Consider the following 25,513-nt stretch of genomic DNA (forward strand, 5'->3'; position numbering starts at 1 on the left):
ATCCAACCTAAACCTCCCCCGGCGCAACTTGAGGCCATTTCCCCTTGTCCTGTCACCTGTCACCAGTGAGAAGAGACCAGCCCCCCTCTCTCTGCAATCACCTTTCAGGTATTTTAAGAGAGCAGTGAGGTCTCCCCTCAGCCTCCTCTTTCCCAGACTAAACAGCCCCAGTTCCTTTAGTCTCTCCTCGTAGGGCATATTCTCCAAGCCCTTCACAAGCCTTGTTGCCCTTCTTTGGACCTGCTCCAGCACCTCCACATCCTTTCTGTATCGAGGTGCCTAAAACTGAACACAGTACTCAAGGTGAGGCCTCACTTATGCCGAGTACAGGGGCAGAATGACTTCCCTTGTCCTGCTCACCACACCATTCCTGATACAAGCCAGGATGCCATTGGCCTTCTTGGCCACCTGAGCACACTGCTGGCTCATATTCAACCGACTGTCCATCAGCACACCAAGGTCCCTTTCCGTCAGGCAGCTTTCCAGCCACTTCTCCCCAAGCCTGTAGGGTTGCCTGGGGTGGTTGTGGCCCAAGTGCAGGACCCAACACTTGGCCCTGTTGAAACTCATACGGTTTGCCTTGGCCCATCAATCCAGTCTATCCAGGTCCCTCTGTAGTGCCTTTCTGCCCTCTGGCAGATCAACACTCCCTCCCAGCTTGGTGTCATCTGCAAACTTACTGAGAGTGCATTCAATCCTCTCATCAAGATCATTGATAAAGATGTTAAAAAGGAGTGGCCCCAGTACTGAGCCTTGGGGGACACCGCTTGTGACTGGCCGCCAACAGGATTTAACTCCAAGACTATCTTGTCATGGTCTCTGCAAGCACTTGAAATTTAGGAAACAAATACGAAGTCCTGCAAAGAAGTGTTTACATGCAGTTTCCATGACTTTACTGTGCAGATACACTGAATGCATCTTCGTCTGCCCTTGTCAGGCAAAATCCTTCAGACCCCTGTCCTCCAAATGTTACAAGTACATGCCATCACCTGCTTCAGACCAGCTCCCTCCACCCTTACCATGGCCTGGGGAGAGCAAACAAACTGCTGGAGAAGAGCACCCTGGAGACTGAACCATGTAGACCTCAGTTTATCCCTAAAGGACACATTTTAATTGGATTTAATAATGTTACAAACCGAATTTAGAATAAAAATTAATTTCCTTTAGGATACAGTATTCACTCTCAGCACAGCCCAAACAGTTTAAAGCATGCTAACAATGTTGCAAACCATGGGAGCCAATGGAATAAGTTATATTTTCTCATGGGGTCTACAGACTTGACATTGTTGTCTGTGCTAGTGGGGATGAAAGCTTAATTAAAGATCTAATCTGAACCCTGGCAAACAAACTGCCTTTGGATTTGAGCTACAGCAGATGTGCTTCAGACAAAGGTAGGAAAGGATAAACATCTTCAAGGGGCCCTAAAGCAGCATATTTTGAATGCCGTCAGTGCTGCCTTCACTGAATACTGAGACTTTTTCACGAAAGTCTATGCAAAACAACACTAAAGGCTGCCTTGTTTGCACATTGATATTACACACATATTGCCTTACATCTTGGAAAATCAGCTATTGTACTGCCTCAGTCACACACCATAATCATTTATTTCCCATGGATAGATAATGAAGCAGAGGGTTAGGTCCAGCCCCACGTGAATAATCACAGAGCTTTAGCAAGACTGGCACAAAGACGTAACCGTTCCAGCTCCACGTACAAGCAGGCATGCTGCTCTCCATGGCATGAGGAAAACTCCCCTCATTGCAATGCAAAGGCACATCAAAGAGTCCTCACTTAATTTGCAGCTGAGGCTCTACAGTAGTCTCTTTAAGATCTTCATTAATCAAAATTTGATGCTGCCCTCCCCAGTAGACAAGAAAGATGAACACTCTGTGATGTCACAGATAACTAGTTAAATCTGAAGGGTTCCGATTTAACATTGACAAAAACTTGGTCAAATTCTGAAGGCCTTATTGCAGAGCTATGACATGACTAAAGCAGGCACAGTAATAGATGGTTACAAAACCAGACCAGAATGACCTTTGCACTGACTTACACATGGAATGCATCATTACTGGGTTTGGGAGATACTGTGTGGTAACTTTAAGATCTGCCTGAGGTGGAGGCTTCAACCTACAGCCTGTAACTCTGTATAAAGATACAAACCTACTCTGAAATGATTCAGGTATCAAAGCAACTTAAGAGCCATAGCTCATATGGGCTAATTTAACATGCTTCTTACGCTGCAGAGATGTTTCTTCAGGCTGCTTCCATTACAACTGCATCTCACCAGCACCTAGAATAACCCATTTGGGAAATGTGCAGTCATATCAATGCTCTTTCCTGGAGCTGTGAGCATGGGGAAGCTGAGAAACAGCAATATTTGCAGAGAACACACTAATGAAGAATTTGACCTTCTAGTGTGACAATAAAATATCCAATTGCTACTCAAAAAGCTAATAGCAACCATTTGTTGCACTTCACCACTCAGGGACCAATAGTATATGATCATGCAGTCAGAGTTATTAGATCACATGCATGCACATAATCACAGCCCACTACAGTTTACTCAGAAAACAAACTGGAAATTCCTCTACCTTTGAATGTTTAAGGTAGAACAATTATCTTTCACTTTCCTCTAATATGAACATGTGAGAAAAGTGTGGAAGTCTGAATATAATATAATATACTTCGTTGTAAAAATTAATTTAAAGGCATAGATTCTATAGCAGTCCAGTCTCCATTAGAAGCACCATAATAGTTACATTTTAGTACAATCAAAGTCACATAATATTTACAAGTTATTCCATAATAACAAGCATATTAGGCAGTTTTAAACAGTACATTAATAACACTTCCATTTCAGAAAAAAAACCAAACTCTCTCTTGGAATCAACTTTTTCCAGCTGAGTGCATTTTATAGCAACTAAGGGCTGGAGAAAGAAATACTGGTTTATCCTGGAGAAAAATGAATTAATTTTTACCTGTGCTCTACAAGAAACTACAGTGACTTTTTCTCCAAATATTTTTTGAAAAAGCCCTTGTGAATGTTGGAATCAAAGGTGATCACCATATGTGTGAACAAAGTTAGCTATGTCCATTCAAAAGGCATGATCTCAAAAAACTGAATGTTGCATCCAGTCTCATATTTCATTGACTGTCCAGCAAAAAACAAAAAAAAAAAAGGTTATAAAGACATAGCAACCATATAATACCTAAGAAAAAAACATCTCTGAAAATCAGGCTCTCTGTAATATAACCTATTTTATATATATACTACGTAGAATACATTTCAAATTCAGTTTCATCACACAGGCATCATTAAGAATGACTCATATATACATGTATATAATCTCTCACCATGTCCAGATTTAGTTGTTTGATCTCTGTCAGGGAGTCTGCTGTCAAAGTGAGCCCCTTTTTTCATTATGTTCCACTTAGTATCACTCGTGTTCAGCGTTTTCCATCCACAGAAGTCAGTGTCAAAATTACATGTAGTGTAATTAGCTGTTTTATGAAGAACAAGATATAATTAAGTTGAATTGGATGCAATATTTTAATGACAGATCTACATTATTTTCTATTTGGATATAGAAGGAATTTTAACCGCGAAATCACTGGTATGTTTCATTGAAATGTGGATTATTTAGCTGGAGAAAAAGTTGTAAAATACAGACAACAAAACAGGCAGATACTTCCATTCTTAAATTCAAAACTGAAAAAGAAATTGTCAGTAAAAGAATAAACTAGATGTTAGTAAGTGTGAGATCTGTACGTAGGCTGCCATCAGTTACGGATATGTAATCAGATTTTTTCAAAGATGAATTTTAGTGGAAATTTAGTTATGAGTGCATGGTGGAAAAAAAATCAAACATACTTAGTAGTTTAAATATGCTGGAAGTAAAGACAAATGAAGCTGCTACTTAATTTATTTCTGAAAATGAAATTTAAAATTATGAATTATTTAGGTCTTTTGGAAATCTTCTTGCAATGAAAAAGACAGTTTCTTAGTTGGAAAGAATTAGACTAACTTAAATATACTCTCTCAGTTCTTGAGATAAAATACCTACTTTGCTGAGAGAATGGTATAATATGAGAGCTTCCTTTCCTAGTCCTGAAATGCTTCACAAAGTGCTACATTAAATTCTTTGGGCTGCTTATCTCAATTGTAAAACTTAATTTGAAGGATGGTACTTTTCAGCCCTCAAGGCACATTGATCCCATCATGGAACACACAGGAACAGCATATCAGGGGATGTTCAGACTGGGCATAAAACTTTCTTTACTGTGAAGGTGGTCAAGCACTGGAACAGTCTTGATAGGTTGGTGCTGCATGCCTGTCAGTGTTCAAGAAACATCTGAACAACACCTTCACGTGCTTCAACTTTTGCTCAGCACTGAAGTGGTTCAGATGTTTTAAACTCCCTTCCAACTGAACTATCCTATCAACCTCAGACACAAACATAGATATTATTCCCATTATCAAATGGTACAAAGCCAAAATGAAATATAGCATTTTTGAAGCACCATATTATTTAAGTTCAGCACTGAAGTTCTTCCAATTATCAGATTATCTGAGCAGTCAAATCCTACTGTATAAAATAAATCATAAATTTCAGTATCTCTTAACTGGATTCACAATACGTATTAAAATTCAATTTAGCAAATTCTTCTGTTTGGTGCAGTGTATTAGTTAAACATGGATTTTGCTTAACTTAATTACAGAAAGCTTACAATTTTAACAAAGTTCTTTGCTAATCAGACTGATTGCCAATACTTTACAGCAGACTGGCAAAATGATATTCAAGACTGTTTCCTGGATGGCAATTAATATGCCTAGAAACTGTGCTCTGCTATGTTAAGCAGTCTTAATATAACCAATGTCACATAAAAAATATGTAACATTTCTTAAATCTTTCTTCACTTTGCACTTTCTAAACTCTGTAAATGATTTTTACAAAAGAAGCTAACTAAAGTGTCTGCACAGTCATATCCAGAATGATACCAATAACACAGACATGAGTCTTGTTCCACGTGTCATACTGGCACAAGGAACTTTATTATATACTAAGCAACCAAAAAACCTGCTCCAAAAAGGAAAACAGCAGGTCAGAGTTCAATTAATGGTTTAAATATGAAAGTGAAATCAAGATTATACTGATGGTTAATATTTTACAGATTCATATTGACCTTTTTTATTATTATTATTGATTTTCTTTGAAGTGGACAATAACCAGAACAATTATTATGGCATCATGAAGAACAGAGACTTTCACATGCTAATGACAGCAGATCTGTTGTCCTTTAATGAGTCTTCAATGAGTCCTTTAGTGAGCCAGGCTCAGGGTACTTCACTGTGTCATAGTGAAAAGTTAACTGTCAAAATGACATTTGGAAATCATATACCGATAGAACTCACAAAGCAACAAGGCTGTCAAACAGAGCCCATCACTACTCTCAATAGTCAACAAGAAAGAGGGGGAGTTTGGTGAAATCATCATTTCTTCCATTAGTATCCAGTAGGTTAATTTCTTCTAAAATTTTGGATTTAGAAAATAAAGTTTAAACAAGGTCTTTTTGATGGGATATAAAAGTAGTGGGAAAAAATGAAATAATCAGAAAAGGATAACTTCAAATCAAAATCGTTAACACAATCATTTTTTCAGACTAAGTCAGAAGACAATTATTAAGTTAATAACATCCCTGGTGGCAAGTTTTTTGTGGGAAAAAAAATTCTGTTCTAATTCAGTGTATGTTATATATCCACTATATGTGAAAATAGATGCTACTTTCCCTTCCCACCATCGCACATGTGATTTTAAAATGACAGGTTCTGAACAAGCAGCATATCATCATCATCATCATGCAATCAAAGATACTGGGCAAAAGGCACTGAGTGAGTCTAAGTGTTCTACCATATGCAGTTTCTGGAAGTGATACTTCAAGTTAATTAACAAAAAATTTTTAAAAATATGTTACAGAACAGATAGACTACAAATGTATGTGAAAATGAATCTCCTGAGTTAGCAGTTTAATTTTATCCCTACTTAATTCTCAAAACTTGAGTGCTTATCAATGTTTAATCAAACATGAAAAATAAGAGATGTATGCATTTAAGTTGACACTCAAATCCACATGAGAGATATCCAGTATATTTTTTCAATGCTCAAACATTAACAAATTCTGAGAAAGGCTCTTTTCCTGTCAAAACGGAGCATAAATTTTTACTATTCACAGTCTTTTAATACATTTTTATTTGAAATTTCAAGTGATTATAGGGAATGTTTTACTATCCATAGTTTGAAAATAAGTGACAGTGCAACCAATATTTTTTATGAGTTGTAATGAAGTTATTTAAGTTAAACAAATGGTATATTTCTGGTATATTACATTCTTTCCTACTACATCTCTTACTATCAGTGCTCATGTTATTTATTTCACTGCGAAGATTTCACTAGATTCAAAATGCATACAGATTTTCTTTATTCTAAGAGCAAAACGAGTGAAACTTCATTTTTAGATATTTATTTATAGTTCTCCAAAACAGAAAGGAAATTAGAAAGTAAGCAACCTTCAATTATTTTCATAACAAGACAAATTTGAACAAAATAATCTATTTTTGCACGTGGAACTATCAGTATATCTCCATTAGTCAAGGATTAAATTACTATATCAATTCTACAATAGCAATCACTTTGGAATGTAAGCAGGGGGAAAATGTTCCAAACACATCTACTTGAAAGTCAAGAAATAAATAGAGTGTACCATAAGGAGAGTGTATCCATGAAACACACTGGAAAGAGGACTTCTTCCCTCCCTCAGGGTGACAGCATCCAAATTCCTCAGCGATTTTGTATATAAACCATATGTGTTCTGTACTTCTGTAAAGAAGTACTTTGTCATTTATATTTTGTCATTTAATATCATTTTTAGAAAAGGAAAATATCTTCTTACTATCACTGCATTGAGATTAATTTCACCTTGAATTTATTAAAGGAGTCATCTAGCCTGAAATTTTTATAATTCTAAAAATGTATAAAGAATAAATCTACATTATTATTACCATATCATGCCAGACCTATGAATAAAAAACAGAAAATAAACTTCGTCAAAATTGTGATGATGAAATGCAAAGCCAGTACTATAGTGTTCATAAACAATGAAGATGGCTGTGAAATAATAAGGATGTAGCTGCTTTTCGTTTCCACGCTTACATCCAAGATTGATGAACAGATAACTGAAATTCTAGAAAATTAATGTCACAGAAAGCAGGCAAATAAGAATGAAAAAATGTTTCAGAATAATAATAATGCCATATAACACACTTGAATGATAACAAGGGGATTTGCATATGTTCATCTGCTCTAGAAGAGTTTGAATTTGTAAATGTATGTGGCTATGCAGAAGTAAAAGATACATAGGTCTAAAATTATTCAAGTTTCCTTCATTCTATATATTTTCTACTCGTAAATCATACAAATGTTATGAAAGGCTGACAATATATAAGGTAGTACTAGAGACAAGAAATGAAAAATAGAAGAGTTAAACTAAAGACAGGTGTTTTAAGGCTAAAAGGAATGTGATTTTCTTTCAGAAACACGTGGGGGATGTCCCTCCCCACAATTATTTTGCGCCTATACAAATGTTGATGAGTAGGCAATTTCGAGGAAGACTAATGTATCAAAGAGAAAATAGAAAGTGCTCCCGAAACCTCTTGCCAAGCCACGCCTCTAGGATTCCTAGTTACTCATTCATCTGCAGGGCTTAGTATGTATATATATTACAAATTAAAAAATATGTAATAGTAAGCATATTGCTTCTGATGCTTGATATTAGGCATGGTACATAGTGCAAAACTTCATTATATTAGATGACAAATAAAGAAAAGGCATGAGAGGATTCTGACATCAGCATGAAAGTGGTCTTTTTAATCTTTCGAATGATCAAGGAACTCTATCTCACTTTCCATGTTTATATTAAGTAGGACTTGATCATTTATCTTTCACTATAAGAGATTTAGAAGTGATCTAAATTTAATTCTAAAAACGTTGATTTCAAAATTTTTTTCACTTCATTAAATTCATAGATTTCAACAAAACAGATCAGATTGTTACTCATACACTCAGAATTGCTTCCCACAAAGTTCCTGATATTTTCAAGCTTTCAACATTGTTTATTTAAATAGGAAGAAATTACAAAGTACTTTAAATCATATATGTAAGTTCTTATAATAAATTACATTTTCTTGTCCATTTATGTCAAGTTAGCTTGAGCAAGAAGAAACATTGTTTTTCCTTCCCTATTACAATGAAGGAAAGAAAATCCTCAAAGTGGAGAATCCTTCACATTGCTAAGTAACAGCTGTCTGCTTTTGTTTTCATTCAGCATGGAGCTCTGACAGCTCTGCATCATGAGAGCACTTCATCAAAGAAAGCTACTGAGGATATGTTCAAGGATGGTTGCTAAAATACTTAAAAGAATAGAGGCCAAAATATGCCCTATTGTACAAGATAGGAATTGTTATTGGAATTTAATGTGAACAGATATAGTTCACTCAAAATATCACAGAGGACAATTTCAAGACAATGTGGAAAATGTACACAGTGGGAGGAAAGGAACAAAAGAGAAATAAAGGACAGTTTTTGCATTAGGACTCTTTTGTTCAAGACTGCAGAAAGTGCCAGAAAGACATATTTTCTAAGCTGATCAAACTGCTGAAGAAACAAGTTTCACCTTTAGAGTTCTTTTTCCTGAAAAGGGGTTACATATGAAGTATTCAAGACAATATTAGCCATTAAAATGGACAACCTTAAAAAGAGTCATTTTTATTTTAAAGATTTTTTGCTTTCTTCCTTCTCAGTTATTCGATCAAAGAATCAAACACCTGCTTTGATTCACTCACATTTTAGAAAATCACTTTTTCCCCACCCTTTTTTGAGAGGATGAGCATACTTTTGAGCACTGTTCAAACAAGATGATAGGACTTTAACCTGATAATGCTTAAACACAAAGGAAAGCATATAATTTCTATATCTCAGGTTAAACTGAGAAATTGTTAAAATTTATTTTCTTTAAATTAAAACATAATAAAAGTGAACTGAGAATCAGTGCCATGTAGTAAACCCACGTAAACTTTAGAGGAAACAGCAGATAGCAGAGTGCTAGACAGTTCTAGAAGAGGATTGTGCAGCCTCTGGGCCAACACCTTAATTCCAAAGGTGCTACAAAGGACAGCACTGATGCCCTAATCTTTTATTTCTTCTATGCACTCATCGATTATTCTTACCCACCTATGATGACAGCAGTATTACCTAGTGACTCCCACTGTCTTCCTTCTTGTACACTATGAGACTGACCATATCCAGGCTACAGTTTCTCAATTACACAGTGCCAAAGCTCACTGTCCAAGGCACAGGGTTTAAGATTAACAAGTATATTAGATTGTGGGCATAGAATAGTAAAAACCTTCCTATTTAAAAGGGTATTTCAACATTCACACATGTAACTAGTTTCAGAGATAGCTACTGCATGGTCTTTGAAGTGTTCGAAAGGAATAAAAGGTTAAAACAGTGAAGTAAAGAGAACTTGGTCAAAAATCGTTCCTGAGCTTTCTCAGTGAATTTGAAAAAACATTAACAGTGTCCTCCATCTTGCTACTCTGAGTGACCCACAACATTTTAATCTGCAGCTCCCAACAAGTACCTATGTCATTTCTAATACCTGAAATATGCATACAATTTTAATCTGCAACACTCACTTAAGTGTTGCTGTCAATAGAAACAGGTTGTCACTGTTGCTGCAGTACCTAAAAACATTTTTAAATGAAGGTCTAAATTACAGAATCATAGAATTAGCTAGGTTGGAAAAGACCTACAAGATCATCCAGTCCAACCAGCCACCTACCACCAATAACCCCACTAAACCATGTCTCTCAACACAACATCTAAATGTTTCTTGAACACCTCCAGGGACGGTGACTCAACCACCTCCTTGGGCAACCCATTCCAGCGCCTGACCACTTTTTCAGAAAAGTAGTACTTCCTAATGTCCAGCCTAAATCTCCCCTGGCGCAACGTGAGGCCATTCCCCCTCGTTCTGTCACTAGTTACAAGAGAGAAGAGGCTGACCCCCAGCTCACTACAACCTCCCTTCAGGTAGTTATAGAGAGCGATAAGGTCTCCCCTGAGCCTCCTCTTCTCCAGACTGAACAATCCCAGCTCCCTCAGCCACTCCTCATAAGGCCTGTGCTCCAGACCCCTCCCCAGCTTTGTCGCCCTCCTCTGAACACGCTCCAGGGCCTCAATGTCTTTTTTGCAGTGAGGGGCCCAAAACTGGACACAGTACTCAAGGTGCGGCCTCACCAGGGCTGAGTACAGAGGGACAATTACTTCCCTACTCCTACTGGCAACACTGTTTCTGATCCAAGCCAAGATGCCATTGGCCTTCTTGGCCACCTGGGCACACTGCTGGCTCATGCTCAGCCGACCATCGACCAGTACCCCCAGGTCTGTTTCCTCCACACAACCATCCAGCCACTCTGCCCCAAGCCTGTAGTGTTGCCTGGGGTTGTTGTGGCCAAAGTGCAGGACCAGGCACTTGGTCTTGTTGAACCTCATCCCATTGGCTTCGGCCCAGAGATCCAGCCTGTCTAGATCTCTCTGTAGGGCCTCTCTACCCCCAGGCAGATCGACACTTCCTGCCAGCTTGGTGTCGTCTGCAAACTTACTGAGGGTGCTCTCAATGCCCTCATCCATGTCATCAAGAAAGATATTGAAGAGGACAGGCCCCAGCACCAATCCCTGGGGAACACCACTCGTGACCAGTTGCCAGCTGGATTTAACTCCATTCACCACCACTCTCTGGGCCCGGCCCTCCAGCCAGCTCCTTACCCAGCAAATTGTTTCACAATTATCATAAACATCTTCCAATAACTTTCTTTTCTCTTTTCAATGTACAGTGAAAACTATGTCTTCTAAGCAACGTTACCTTCAACTGAGATCATGATTTAGATAAACCTCCTGAAATATAGCTAGTGTCACCAAACACATTTTCTCCCAAGAAGTCCCTGACAGTCTTAGTTAAGGAAGTGTTCTAAATGAAGTTCTGTGGCAGATTTCAGTTCCTCTCAAATTAAAGAATTATAGGTTGTAAACATTGAAGGCAAGGGATACATTTAGACAAAAGTGTGCAAAATGTGGTACTGTTCACCTTTCTAAATCCAAAATACGTTGCTAAGATCTGACAAAGAAATAGAAAGCCATAGAAAGGGGGAAAAAAAAGTGATATGCTATGAACATTGTCATAAATTCATATATCTGTAAATATACTAGGAAAAAAAAGAACCTGTATAAGTAATAGAAGTAAGCTTTCTTATTTTTTCTTGCCATTCCTTGGATAGATGTATTTAGGTTTCACTATTCTCTTCAGCACTGTATCCTTCTAAAATTCACTTACAGCAAGCTGTTGGATCCTCATCACTGTTGTCAGAGCAGTCTGACTGAAAGACACAGGATGATCCAGGCTCAGTAGATTTCCAATCAGTGAAGGTGAATTCTTCTATGGAGCTGAAAGCTGACAGCTCTGAGCGTGTGATGTCCAAGAACTGGATGTTATTTAGACAGATGAACCCTGTGCTGCTCTGAGTTGTTCCTTTAAGTGTAAGCTGTGGATTGTTAAAATGTTTGCATTAACAGACGGGGAGAAACTTGTAGTTTTTTTCTACCATGAAACAGTAATGTCCTATTTACAAAAAGCACTGAATGCCTTCCATTATAGAAACAAGTCAGATTTCCAGCCAGGATCTGAAATGTTTCAGGTTGATCTTTCTGAAAGTATTCAGTTAAAATGGCTTGACAAATTCCAAGAGCGAAGTTAAGCAAAATCCTGTTCTAAAGAAAACCTCCAGGTATCATAGCCATTAAGCTAAAAACTGCAGTGCCTCTGGGCTTCAGAAGAGTGACCTGACATTTAACATTCTAAAGTCCATGTCTTCTGAAATCTCTTCAGAACCTCATTTTGCTGGTTTCCCAAGACAGAAAAATTAGGTTACACTCACAGGAGAATAAAAATGGGTTAGAGACCTTCTCCGACACCAATTGACATAGAATAACTCATAGTTGATCTCTTGAGATAAGAAAGCTGCACCCACCTACATAGTGGAATTGGCTCCTGCCTGCTGGCAACCCTTGAACGCTTTCAGGCTGGGAGACAGCTGATTTGCTTGAGTCAAAACAACACTAGGGATGATGCTGATGTTTTAATTGTATGGGCAGTCATATGCCAATCCTTGAGTCTATGCCCTTCTTATTTTACCACTATTGACATAAAGATTCAGGGATTATTTCTCCCTCCAACAGACTTCTTTTGCACTTTTAAAAAAGCTGATACAGAGCAGTGTAATTTTTAGGAGAATATCTCTTGCTCCTGGCCATTATGTGTGCCAGTTCTCAGTTTCAAAGCAAGATTTTCTTACTTGTGCTCATGAGTTTCCCAAGCTGTGGGTTTTGACAGGCGGGGGCATGGTTAGAACAGAAGCCTCACAAAGTAGTCATGTGCAGGAGGCAGAAAGCACAAGGGAAGAAAAGGAGCAAGGATTTCAGACAAAACAGAGATAAACTGGAATAAATTCACTTTGAGATGTAAGCAGAAGTCTTCATCTAATTTCATATGACCTGGAAATTAGTTTGAAGTCTAAAGAAGCATCTTCCATTGAAGGTAGTATCCAAAATTACAAAAGCTTCTAGCAGTATCAGTTTTCTACTAGCTCAAATGGAAAAAAAACTACAACGCTAAAAATATTACATAGTTACATAATTATGGTGCCTTTTTTTCCGTAGGCACAAGTGATCATGATGTTTTTATATAACAGAGCAAAGTTTTGGCTGCATAAAACCTCTTCAGAATTTTTTTTTGGGGGGGGGGATATTAGAGATAATCTTATATACATCTAATTCTTTATATATACTTTTCCTTAAAGGAAAAGGAGATGCAGGTGACAAGTACTTGTAATACAGCACCTTGCTGAAATACATCCAATACATGTCAAAATGTCAATGCTCGCAATAGGCTTGGCCTTTGTCTTTTCACAGAGATCACCTTCTCAACAGATTGTTGAGACAGTCAATTATAAAAGTAACTTACAGAATTATGAAAATCAAATGTTGCCATAAAATTACTTAAAATAGAAGCCTTTAATTCTTTTCTGTAAATTAAAAAGAAAAAAATCAAGGGGAAGATACTGTCAATTATTCATTCAAGTCATTCTACTGAAATCACACAATCATTCACATCATCCACTTAATGGCATTTGTATTTAAATGAGCTGTTAATAAGATGGACTTAGTTGATCTACTAAAGTGTGCTGATATGTGAATGCATTTTCTTCCATGTTGCCAGTAGTTTCATGCTGAGAGTAAGTACACCATTTTTATTGATCTATGATCAGAGCTTTACTCAACTGAAGTAATGAAGAACAGAGCCCTTCAGGATATATATATAAATTTAACAAAGTCCTACATATCCTAGAAAATTTATAAACAACAAGGCAAAGCATTTTCAAAAGATCGAGCACTTGTCTTTTTCACTCATACCTTCAATTTTTCTAGCCCTGTTGGTATCTGTATATATGCTTTGGCCCATTCCGTGTTAGTTGCGATGTTGGTTTCCCACAAGACAAGCTCCTCCTATGGAATGTAGAATATAATGTTATGAAGTTATCATTTAACATTCTTTTAACCAGTCACTTACTGTAATTGATTTTTTTTTTTATATCCTAGCCAGATCATTACCACCTATGTAGTTGTGAGGAAATACAACATCAGAAATTCATCTGCAAACTTCGCATCAAAGTCTTCGTGAAGGGAGGCAAACAGAAATATTTACAGTGATTAAATGGGTTACCATTAATTCTCAGAAGCTAATGTAGTATTTAATTAAAATTAATGATATGTAAATTAAACCATACTATTGCTGGATTTAACAATATGTTTTCATGGCATTCTCAACACTAGCTCCTCTTTTAGAAATAACTATTCCTTGTAAGTTGCATTACTATTAGATTTAGTTTTCTTTCTTAGAAAGAAACTTTGAGGTCTGTCAAAATTACCCAATAAACTGTAATGAAAACATATATTTTTCTAATCTGTAAAGGAAACAGAGTACTACCCAAAGTCTGAGTAATTTTTTGAGTTACTTCAATTCCCATTTTTATTTTACCTCCTGAAAGTGATAGCAAGAGTGCCAAACATGCTAAGGATCCCTTTAAGCAAGTATTCAAAGCCCCCTTTGAAAGGGGAGGAGAAGGGAAAGAATAGGAAAATTTAATATAGGATATGAACAGACTTACAATTACACAAATCAACTGTGAGGTGAGACCCCTATTGTGATACTATGCAAAGTACTGCTCATATCTTTTCCACAAAGGATATTACAGAATTAGAAGCAATTCAAAACCAACCAAACAAAAAAGATGAGAAGCAGGATAAGAGAAAGAATGTTGTACAGAGACAAGCTGAAAGAATAAAAAAGTTTACCTCATGTGAGATGAATAAACAGAAATATGATAGGTATATGAAATTCCATAGACAAGGAGAGTTCTCTTTTTTCTGCCTTGCAATATACAAGTACTTATCCTCTTTTCCTACCAAGGTTTCCATTGTTTTGACATTTTAACAAAGTTGAAAGATCAAATCTCTATTAAGTATTCAAAAATTAGTTTTGGAAAACTGCAAGACAGGGCTAAGCCAAAACCCTAACCTAGTTCCAAGCATAAAATGATATAAGAACGAATTTGTACAAGAGATATGATATACAAGCCTCAGCTCACTGAGGCACCCATCCTCATGGCTGCCTTTCTTCCCAGTGTATTTGAATAAAGATAGCTTGTAGCAGTAAACTGTTGATTTTTCTGCATGCACCATAACCCAGACTTCCTAGGGCTGTTTTCACAATGAAATCGGCAAATCATTTCAGAGGCAGCAACTTTCCAAGTCAGTTATTGTAACATGTATCAGACATTACATTACCCTCTGATTTCAACTCTAAGAAGACAATAGTACGTAATGTTTTCCTTCCTCACAATGTTTCTCTGTAGTGTTTCTTCCATTACTTCAGTACAAACGGGTTAGACTCTCTAGCACATTCCTTGCTTCCCTTGCTGTCTTCTGGAAGGTTCAATGTATCAATTTTACTGTACTTTCCCCTAAGATTTATTTTGGTGATGCAGGGAAGTTGTTCAAAATACTTTCTGTCTATTCCCCTTACGCTGATATAACGCTATCTGCAAACAATTTTTGTAAGACTAAAATGAACAAGAATTATAGGATTTGTTTCTTCTTATAATTTTTTTCCTAAGATAATGCTACTCAGATTTGAGGAATGAAAGAGATTATCATGACTTTTTCTTATCAGCTCATTTTCTAAACTACAACATTTTTTATTTTTGACGTTTTTCTACAGATACGTTCACATACTGCTGTGCAACTGCACTCATCATTTTGTCCCAGCTTTGTTCATCTCAGAGTAATTTGGAACAAATTCTTATTTGTTCCTTCAAAATGATTAATGCAAAACCTTTTATTTCTGCAGAGGAGTGTACTTGCATGGGTTTTGCCAGAGTTGCTGAACACTTGCAGAAATTTTAACGTGTTAGTGAAAAAACATGCTTGCACATATAAACATAAGTTGAGATTTATTTTATTTTTTAATATATATACATCTATTTTGTGAGTCATAAAAGACATAAAGGTTAAGAAGGTAAAAGACAGAAATATAAGTTTATTACTTAATTGGAAGAATAAACGAATAATAGAGAGAACATGATAGACTGAAGTCAGCAATATCTTATTTGAAAACTGAAAACCATGGAAAAGTTTTAAATTTATCAAATGCTGAAGATGATTAAGATTGCCAAATGTGAATGCAATCATGGGCCGAAACAGAAGAGTATTAAATATATATTTATTTCACATTTGGCAATCTTAATCATCTTCAGCATGTGCCTGAAGCACTGAAACTGGGAGGGAACCAGGAAGTACTAAATAAAGGATACATAGTGAATGAAATATCTTACTGCAAACAAGAAACTGAAAATTTGTGAGGATACTACAGATCCTTTGTTCTCTCCATTCTCTAATATAGGTAAGGGAAAAATACAGACAATACAATTACAGCTCAGTTGGCTGAACGTTGACAACTCCTAAGACCCTGGAACAAATTGCTAACAATCATTTTGTAAGTATATAGAGAATTAAAAATGAGAGACCTACATTATTTGATTTTGTTGATGAGCAAGTCACATTCAGCCAGTGTAATCTGTTTTTTCTTGACATTATAAACAACATTGAAAAAAATGGAAACGTCTTGACTTTCAGGCTTTTAAAAATCTCACAGGAGATTCTTCAAGCAAATTGAGGTTTGGTGCAAGTACCAAAAAAAAAAAAAAAGCTAATTTTCTCTATACTCCATATCCAAGAACAATTTAAATTCCTTATCATCCATCTAATGTCATAATATCAATTTTAGAAAATATTTTTACTCATCTCTGGCCTCTCTGTTAAAAGGGGTGAGGAAGGCTAGAAATATATTGGTGAGAGATGTACACTGAGAGGTGTACATTAAATGCAATCCAGTTGCTGTGTCAGGCTTATCTGTATAGAGCCATGGTAAGAGTTATTCCAAGATAGGAGGTTCTAACCATGAAAAATAGCAAAAGTGTATGTGAGAAAACTGCATGTTATTGGACCATACAACTGAGAGGATATTTTGAATGACAGCCTCCAGGATAGATCCTGTTGTTTTCTGGAATCAGAATCAGCATTGGATTCCCATTTCTGCTTCTCAGGATTTGGCTCCTTTTGAAAATTCGTTGTTTTTTCATAGGCAATTAAGAAGCAAAGTATATAAAAGCTACTCCTCCCATTCATTTAAGAAGACTTCCAGGTGAGTCTGAATTCAAATACCAGTTCTCTCATGTTTTTTGGCTTACATATTTTGCTTTTTTTTTTTTTCTTCCAGGAAAGTAACTGTTAAATAGGATCCATTGTTGCTTCTTAAGCAAACCATAGGAATCAGCATTCTTAATGCGTCTCAAGGTTGCAATAGGCATCATACCTGGGAATTTATTGGCAAGTATTATGGTCCAAATCACAATGTATTCTGACCAGAACACTAACTACATTATAGTTCCCTGATATGGCAGCAGGTCACAGAAAAACACAATTCTCTTTATAGACCAAAAAAAAAAGAAAAAAAAAAAAGAGCAAGAGCCTGGAGTCTTTCATGAATGCTTGAAGATGTAATGGAAGAGAAATGAGATGTTTGTTACATGTTCTTATATTTAGACCCCTTGACAGTGTTATATTTCATGGTTTTTTGCATTCTAGCTTTACTAATTAAGCAATAATTAGATCAGTCTTTTTAAATACCTGTGGTGTTGGGTAAAAATAATTTAAATCCACAATCAAGATATGAGAGACATTAGCAAGACCAGCTGTCCTGCTCTTGCCTCGTGCTTTCATTAAGTACCAGTATAACAGCCTCAATATTAAGTTGTTAAACAAGACTTTCAAAATAGGACATTCCATCGGCAGAAAGATTACACAACACAAGGGAGCTAAGAAGGAAATAACTGTTATTATTCAATTGTCATTTGTGTTTCAGATTGACATGGTTATTGTATCTACTAATGGAAAATTATTGCACTGCAAGAGTCAGCAAAACTAATCAGGTGGGTACGCAAGAGCTTTCCAGACATACTAAGTCAGTAACTTTATCCTATGCTTTCATAGAGAACAAGCATAGTTTAAGCCTTCCTGCCACTGATTTTCCCCTTTCCAATGCAGAAGGGGCACTAGAAATTCTGCTGCTACAGATTTTCCCCTGAAATTCCCAAATCATTTCAGTTTGTAGTAGTTAGAACTTTCTCTTCAAGTCTTATTGCAGAACATTCACCACCACATTAATTTACAGCAGACAGGCAAATACTCAGGTTTTACAATTGCATTGTAAAATGCAATTTTTGGGAAAAACAATACAAAGTGAATGTTCACACAAACTAACTGAGGGTAAGCACGTGGTATCATGTGCATTTCCTTGCAGTTTGGCTGGTAAAAGCTGGGCTGTGCATCTTGATCATTTGAAAATGAACACATGCTTCTTACCTGATTAGTATACAGTACTGCCTTGAGAACACTGCTATCTGCCATGGAGTACTGAAATTGAAAATGGCAGTTCTTGCTGGAGCAATGACACATGGAGCTGTTTAGATAAGCACTTTTGTATAATGCACTGTCATTAGCTTCTAGACATACCAAATGGCCTAAAAATAAAAACAAAAAAAAGCAATTTTTCACAAAACATAGGTTGTATGTCTCAGCCATTGAAAATAAGGATTGCTTTGCTGCAGTTAAACCATGGCCCCATTCCTCTTACAGTGGAATCTGATTGACGTGCTGATGATGTGACTTGGATGTTACCTAAGCATTTCCTATTGAAAAGTTAGATATCTATGCGCATTTGCCCCAGAAACCAAGAATGACATCAGTTGACAGTATCTTGAGCATGTCACTTTGTGCATTAAAAGCTGTAAGCAGTCACACTTTGATACCTAATCTCAAATGTATTTGGAAACTTGGTTTTCTTCCTTCCTATTACATTTTCCAGGAAATATCTTTTACAGTAATATTTCTGTGGAATTTTCAAAATAAGGGGAAAATTGTTCTTCTGCCTTACTGCTACAGGAGGCAATAGCATCTCCACCACATGTAATCAAGGTCTTTAGTTCTCAGCCAGAATTTCTGCAACAGTGTTGAGAGCATATTGTCTTTCCCTCTGCAGCAGGAAAGCAATTTGTGCTCTTCTTGACCTAGTGCCCTTTTTAAAAGGATTCCTACAGAGATCTAAAAGAGAGCTCCATCCCTTCAATGTCTTTTATCTGTGAGAAATAAAAAGGCTAAATACTTTATCAAATATAGCAGATCTTGTTCCTCCTCTCTCACACTAAATGTTTTGCTGTCTTCTGAAGCAGCTATCAAAATAATAAACATTGACTTATTAAAGGTCTTGAATTTGAAGTTTCTATATTCATGTGCCTGAATGCAAGTTATCTCAGATGCAGATGTTACCAAAGTTATTTCAAGCTGTAGGGAGAAACTGTCATTTCACAAGGAAAAACTGATTTTATAACAGACCAGTCTTTTCCTTTTGTTGTCAGCTTACTCTTTGTGTTATGCAGCCTTTCACACCAAAATACATGCTTGCAATTTCATGGGGGTAATTTCTTACTGTTCCCTACTGTTGTGGCTCATAATTTACATCCACACCAGTTAAACATGATGGAAAGAAAATATTACAGATGTAACCCATTCTATTTGAAAGAGATCAATAAATGCATCAAAGAGCTTCAAGCCGTTCGGCTAGATTTTCTTGACTTTTAATCTATGCTATAAATTTCTACAGTAACAACTGAGCCTTCAAATAAAACTGAGTCTAAGACTGGGAGCTTTTCCTTTCTAGCAAGTTCTCTTCCCTAGCAGGGCAGCTACTCCCTTGTAAATTTCCCACTCGGCCACTCTGGGGAAGAAGATTCAAATCTGACCTACCATTGTTTCTACTCTTTGGAGATAAATTTTGAAGAACTCCCAAGTCAGGAGCAAGAATCTTAAAAACAATACCAACGAAAAAGCTAATGCCAAAAAAAAAAAAGAAAAAATATTCTAATGATTATACTTTTTCAAGTTTAAAATACTTACCTATAAAATACCAGTTTTAAAAGACATGAAGCTATCTTTGATTATTTTTCTTCAATTTCGTAAAAATTGCTTTTGTTACAAATAGAATTGGTTCCATTAGTTTCTTATTAAATAAAAAAAGTGCTATCCCAGATTGAGGAAAGTAGATTAGTCCAATATAAGAATAAACTATGGAAGCGATATAACATGCAGGAAACAATACTAAAGAAAAGTATTTTATGAACAGTATTAAAGGAGAATATAAAACCTCTGTAAGAACCTTTGATCCTAGAGAAATTAATAGAAAAATTATAGAGAAAGTACAATACAACACTAGAGAAAATAAGCAATAGAAGTACAAAGAAAAAGTCAGCCAAGGACAAAACATTTTATTAAATTTAAGAATGCCTAGAAAAGGGGATTATTCAAAACCTATAAGCAATCCTTTCTCTATAAATATAATTGTCTAGATCACTGCTTTGTAATTTAGTTTCTTACCTCACTTCTATTTATAGTAATAAAAGCTTTGATCAAAATCAGAAACTAAAGCTTAGTCAAGCTCTATTTGCATTGCATGTCTGAGCCTTCAAACATGATATTTTTGCTGTTTGCGTACTATTTCTCTAGTTTTTAAAATTTTATTTAATATCTCACCTTTTAATTTATGCATCTAAAAATCTGCATGAGTTGAAATTATTAATATATTGAAAGATAAACTGTCATAGTTCAGATTTTTCAATACCTTCCAAAGTTAATGAAGACTTAACTGCTGTGTGTTGTTTTGACACTTATTTGTTCTCACATTTTCTTTTTTCCTTTATGATATCAAAGGACAGAGAGAGCTTCTCCAACCAGTTCTTTGTGTAATGCGTTCAGTCTTCTCAGTACAATATTTATACATAATGCTCAAGCACCTACACAACAGACATTTCAGAATGTGTTCTGCTTCTCTAGAGGTTTCTTGAAACTTGATCCTGTAAAAGCTACTTACATAATTTCAGTGTCATTTCTGTTAGGAAAATATTGCTATAAAAGAGAAAGCCATACCAATTACTAGCTCATAGCAATACCAATTATTTCTTGTTGTTAGATGTTCCTGTGGAAATTTGAAAGGTACCATGACTGATCTTTTTCTTTTCAAAATAAAATCAGTTTTACTAATCTGTATGCTCTCTGTTGTACATAAATGTTATCTTTCAGAAATTCATTTTAATAGAACGTATACACTTTTTCATTAATATTTTATTGTAACTTGGCTTGCAGTTACTAGAGTGTATTGAAATAAATGCTGAAAATTACTTTAAAAATTTTTCTCAAACCAAAACAATACCTAATCCTTCAGTCTGCTGTGAGCATGTGCTATAATTTCCTCAAAACTGCATCACAAATTACACCATTACAAACTAGTGCTACTTAGCCCCTCTGAAAACAGTCTCTGTTGAAAAACCAAACACTTAGCTGGCATGGCAATTCAATTTCATGTTGCATCGTGCACATTTGTATCTATTAACCTTTCAAAAGACTTTTTACATAAATCTGTAGATAAGCACCACACAGTGGTTTCAAAAACAAGTTTCCTTATTTCTGAAAATTTCAACTGTATTACTGTTATTTTGTCTTTAAAGTCATAAACATTTTAAAATGATTTTTTCTCTATTCACTTGTAAAGGTTTAAAATGAACTTCCTGACTACATGCTCAGAGTGGTACCACACAAGTAATACAGCAAGGCATCAAAACAAAACTGCAAACAATAGAAAAATACACAAAACAAAGGAACTGTGCCAGGACTTCGATGAATTTAAGTTCACAAAAGACCTGTTGTACAGATCTCATACTAAGAACTGACTGGAGAATAAACTGATTATTGGTTTATATTGGAATGCTTGCAGGAAAATCTTCCGCATCTTACCAGCACACATGCTCACAGCATCCTTACTAAATAGTTGAAGCAAAATCTAAATTAATTATAAATTCTCAATTACTTGTCATGGTCATGCTCTATTTCCACAGTGGGTCACCACTTTTTCCCAAAAAGCACCAAATTATTAACAACAGCTAGCAACTCCACATTAACTCAAGGTTCTCACCTTCACTGTCATTTCTGTGATCTTTCAAAGAGGAACAGGAGACAACCTTGTGCCCAGATTGCAGTTGCACCCATGAAGCAGGCACAACTGGCTGATCCGAATTCCACTTGCACATGTCAAGCTCAAAGTTGGAAGTCTGCAGTGCTAAGAGACAAAGGAAAGCAATCACTCAGCTTCTTAAATTATTATTTATCAGACTATTTCTCATTGGAAATGTGCTGCTAAACTATGCCAATTTTTCTGCCTCTGGTTTCCTCAAGTGTTCAGGCTATCAGTGAGAGCTATGTAGTATTTCAGGCTGCTGTCTTGAGTAATAGTATTTAAAAAAAAACATTCCTTAAAGGTGAATGATTTTTTCAGAGCACTGGGCTGGTATTTATGTTAGCTGATCATTGCAACCTTGGTAAATTAATTCCCACAAAAAGCATTGCCAGGAAACATCAAAAATGACATGTGATGAAGAAAAATATTTATGTTCTTTCCTACATGATGCCACCATAAAATCTCTTCACACTGAGAATTTTAGTTTAACAACATTTCCATAATGCTTGCAACAAAAGACTTCATTTTAGAACCAAAAAATTTTGAACACTCCACCACATTTTTAAGAATTTTAAAATTCTTGACGTTTGAGATGTCAGAAGGTAGCTGTAAAATGATGTATAATTAACCATGGCTAGAGGAAGAAAATCATGATTTTAAGCAGAACGGCAGTACAAAAATGTCTACTTCTCAACATTATTAAAGTGTAAAGACAACTGATGCTATAAACCTGTCATTTCCTCCATTTATTGAAGTGCTGCATAAGAATATTCCCTTTTCTTCAACCAAGTGCATCAACTGTGAAGAACTCGTTGGCAACTTATTTCCCAAGGAAAATGCAAAATCCTAGAATGGTTCATAAAAAGATTGATTTTGCCAAATTTCAACAGTTGAAGAGAGTTGCAAATAAATTCAAAGGGAGAGTCGAGTTCATTGTTAAACACTAATTATTGGAAATGTTTCAATTAATTCTGCATACTTAAATTCATTTATAAATATCTGAGGATTTTCCCTTTGCAAATAATCTTGGTCTCTTAAAACAAAACACCCTTTCTCTAACATCAGATAACAGTAATATTAACATTTTGGTTTGAGTATTTTTTTTTACTCCCATCCCCACAACAATTCATTCTAATGACCTCACACCAAGCTCTGCTTTATATATATATATATATATATTAAAGGTTACATCTTTACATGAAAAGAATTAACTAAGGAGTTACGTTTAGCCGAGATGATGCCAGTTGTAAAAATTCATATTGGACTTTTTTACAAATTTTAGAAATTGTATGTATACAGTACTGCAGTTTTCCAGGAGAGATAAAAAGGGGAAAAAAAATGAAAAAAATCACACTAGTATTGCAGAGAAGATATATTGTTTTTGTATTGCCAGCAGTTTTTGGAGGACAACACAAATACCTCATTCTCCCTTACAGTATTTCAGTTTCATGCCTTTGGGGTCTTTGTTCTTATGCCTATGGCAAAATCAGTCCTAGTAAAGGAGTTCTTTGTATATGCTTTGTCAGTATTCAAAACAGATGTCTTAAGGGCAATTGTAGACACATGGATAAGAATATAAAACCTTTGAATGGAATGTCTGGTAGAGTTATAATTAGAGGAGATCATGTTACATCTGTTCCAGAACATAATTTTACTATTTTCTATTTGATAGTTAAAATAGTAATCTTGTGTGATAATTGAAGCAATCTGACAACTGTTGGGAAGAAAATAAGACTAGGATATTTTAAATTGTTATGCTTCAAATTGTTTGTATATACAAAAATCTCCCTTTCAAAACTGGACATGAGACTGCAAAAGCGCAGTTTGGGGATCGAGGGGTAGAAGAAGAAAAGACTTCAAAACTTTATGAAATTACATTTGGTTTTACCCATCAAAGTTTGGATCAGGAAACTCCTTAAAACACAAATACATAAGCTACTTCATTCGTGATCCTAACAACACTGTCATACTAATGAGTACAAATGCACAGTTCACATATTTTTACACTGGCATTGAAAATCTGAAAGGTATACTAAAAATATGGATTTTATCTACAAATTTAGAAAAAGGCCACTTCAATTGCATTAAAGCTTAACCAGATATTCCTTAAGGACTACAGAAATAAGCTATTTCAAATTCAAGCTATCATTAGCCTGACATTTTATTTTAATTTTTGGAAGATGTTCAACAGTAAAATTACTCTTTCAGGGAGAAAATTAAAATTGTTTGACCTGTTCCTTAGCTGTTGAGCACAACCTAGATGTTTCCTAATGAAGTTCACTTCTAATGTGGAGGCACAGAATAAGATTGGCTTCTTACTGGACTATGACTTAGTGCTGTAGCTCAATCTGTATACCTCACTACATATTTCAATAGTTGTCATCTAAGGTAAGTTTAGCACACAGATTTATAGGCTCTGTTGAGTACATGTATTTGTTTCTATTTTTAATGTTTTCCTCTCTTTGAGACAGTATTTCATCCCTGTGACTGATTTGCTTTTCATTTATGTTTGCTTTAGAAGCACTTTGTTAATGGAAAAATAGGAAATCAGTATATTTGTACAGAGAGACTTATATCCACCCACAGGAACTACTCAAGTAATCATGTACATTGCTAGATTCTGGCAATGGTTTGATTTTTTTCCTTTGTATTCTAAGCCTGGTCTCTTATCTGCAGAAATCTTCCAAGGAAGGAGGGAGAATACCACATGTGTCTTATTTCCTCTTTTCATTGCCAATTTCAAATTCAACTTTGTCTGAGTTCATAGACGAGTACGCACATAGTTATAAATTTAAGTAGTACTGCTAGGAAACCTCTACGAAACAGAAAAGCAAGACTGGCATCAACATGAAAACATTTATATGAATTTAGCTTCTGCAGTGGTTCATTTAAAAAAAAACTCAAAACATGGAAAGACTTATACAACTGAGTTCAATTAGCTCAAACTTTTTTTCTCCAACAGAGATCCCCTTTGCCTGCCTGAATCTTTACACTAAGATTCATGCCTTGGTCTTAACTACAATCTGCTTGTGATTGCTCAGCACTCAAAAATATTAACCACATGCATCTATTTTCTCAATGGGACCTCCAGAGATCTTCGTTTTAAACTACAGTACAAAAACGAAAAAAAACCTGTTTCTGAAATGTAACTGTATGCGTGTCGAACACAGCATCCCTACATCACATTAACTTTAAAGACCATACTCTCACAGTCTCTGCTAGGTCTCAGAGGCAGGAAGAAAAGGGATGCTCTGAACCAGAACTGTACTCAGCTGAGGCTGTGGCCTGGGTACCACACTGCAATCCCCTTCTGTAATAGAGAGCAGCAAGTAATGCAATTTTTGCTAGGATGGGTTGCATTCTTTTCCCATGAAAGTGTGTTGGGTTAAAAAGTGAAAGACTAAATGTTTTACTGAAGAATCTCAACATGCACCGATGGTTCAGCTGCAGAATTGACCGCCTGACACTTGGATGTAGCAGAGCAGAACAAAATAATCTTCCATACAGCTGAGGAGCAGGACCTTTCACTTATTTAAAAATAAACACAAGTGCTTTGGGAATTTCCCTAAACTCAGCTCTAAGGCTTTCCCTGAGCCATGTGAAAATATCAGATCTTTGTTCTGATTTTGGCTGAAGATTCTTTCTGCCCAATAACAAC

The 25,513-nt window shown here is 35.8% G+C and overlaps 1 protein-coding gene across 1 annotated transcript in view; it reads right to left on the reverse strand.

Annotated features, from left to right (window-relative positions):
• Window positions 1–25,513, reverse strand: part of MALRD1 (MAM and LDL receptor class A domain containing 1) — a 223,310-nt gene that overhangs the window by 188,023 nt on the left and 9,774 nt on the right. The window contains exons 6-10 of the mRNA XM_021388959.1: window positions 21,814–21,957; window positions 18,156–18,313; window positions 13,587–13,679; window positions 11,452–11,659; window positions 3,358–3,504 (exon numbers count right to left, since the gene is read on the reverse strand). Coding sequence (XP_021244634.1) covers window positions 3,358–3,504; window positions 11,452–11,659; window positions 13,587–13,679; window positions 18,156–18,313; window positions 21,814–21,957 — 750 coding nt within the window. The remainder of the gene's footprint in view (window positions 1–3,357; window positions 3,505–11,451; window positions 11,660–13,586; window positions 13,680–18,155; window positions 18,314–21,813; window positions 21,958–25,513) is intronic.

This window comes from Numida meleagris, chromosome 2 (assembly GCF_002078875.1).
Source record: "Numida meleagris isolate 19003 breed g44 Domestic line chromosome 2, NumMel1.0, whole genome shotgun sequence".
Lineage (NCBI taxonomy): Eukaryota > Metazoa > Chordata > Aves > Galliformes > Numididae > Numida > Numida meleagris.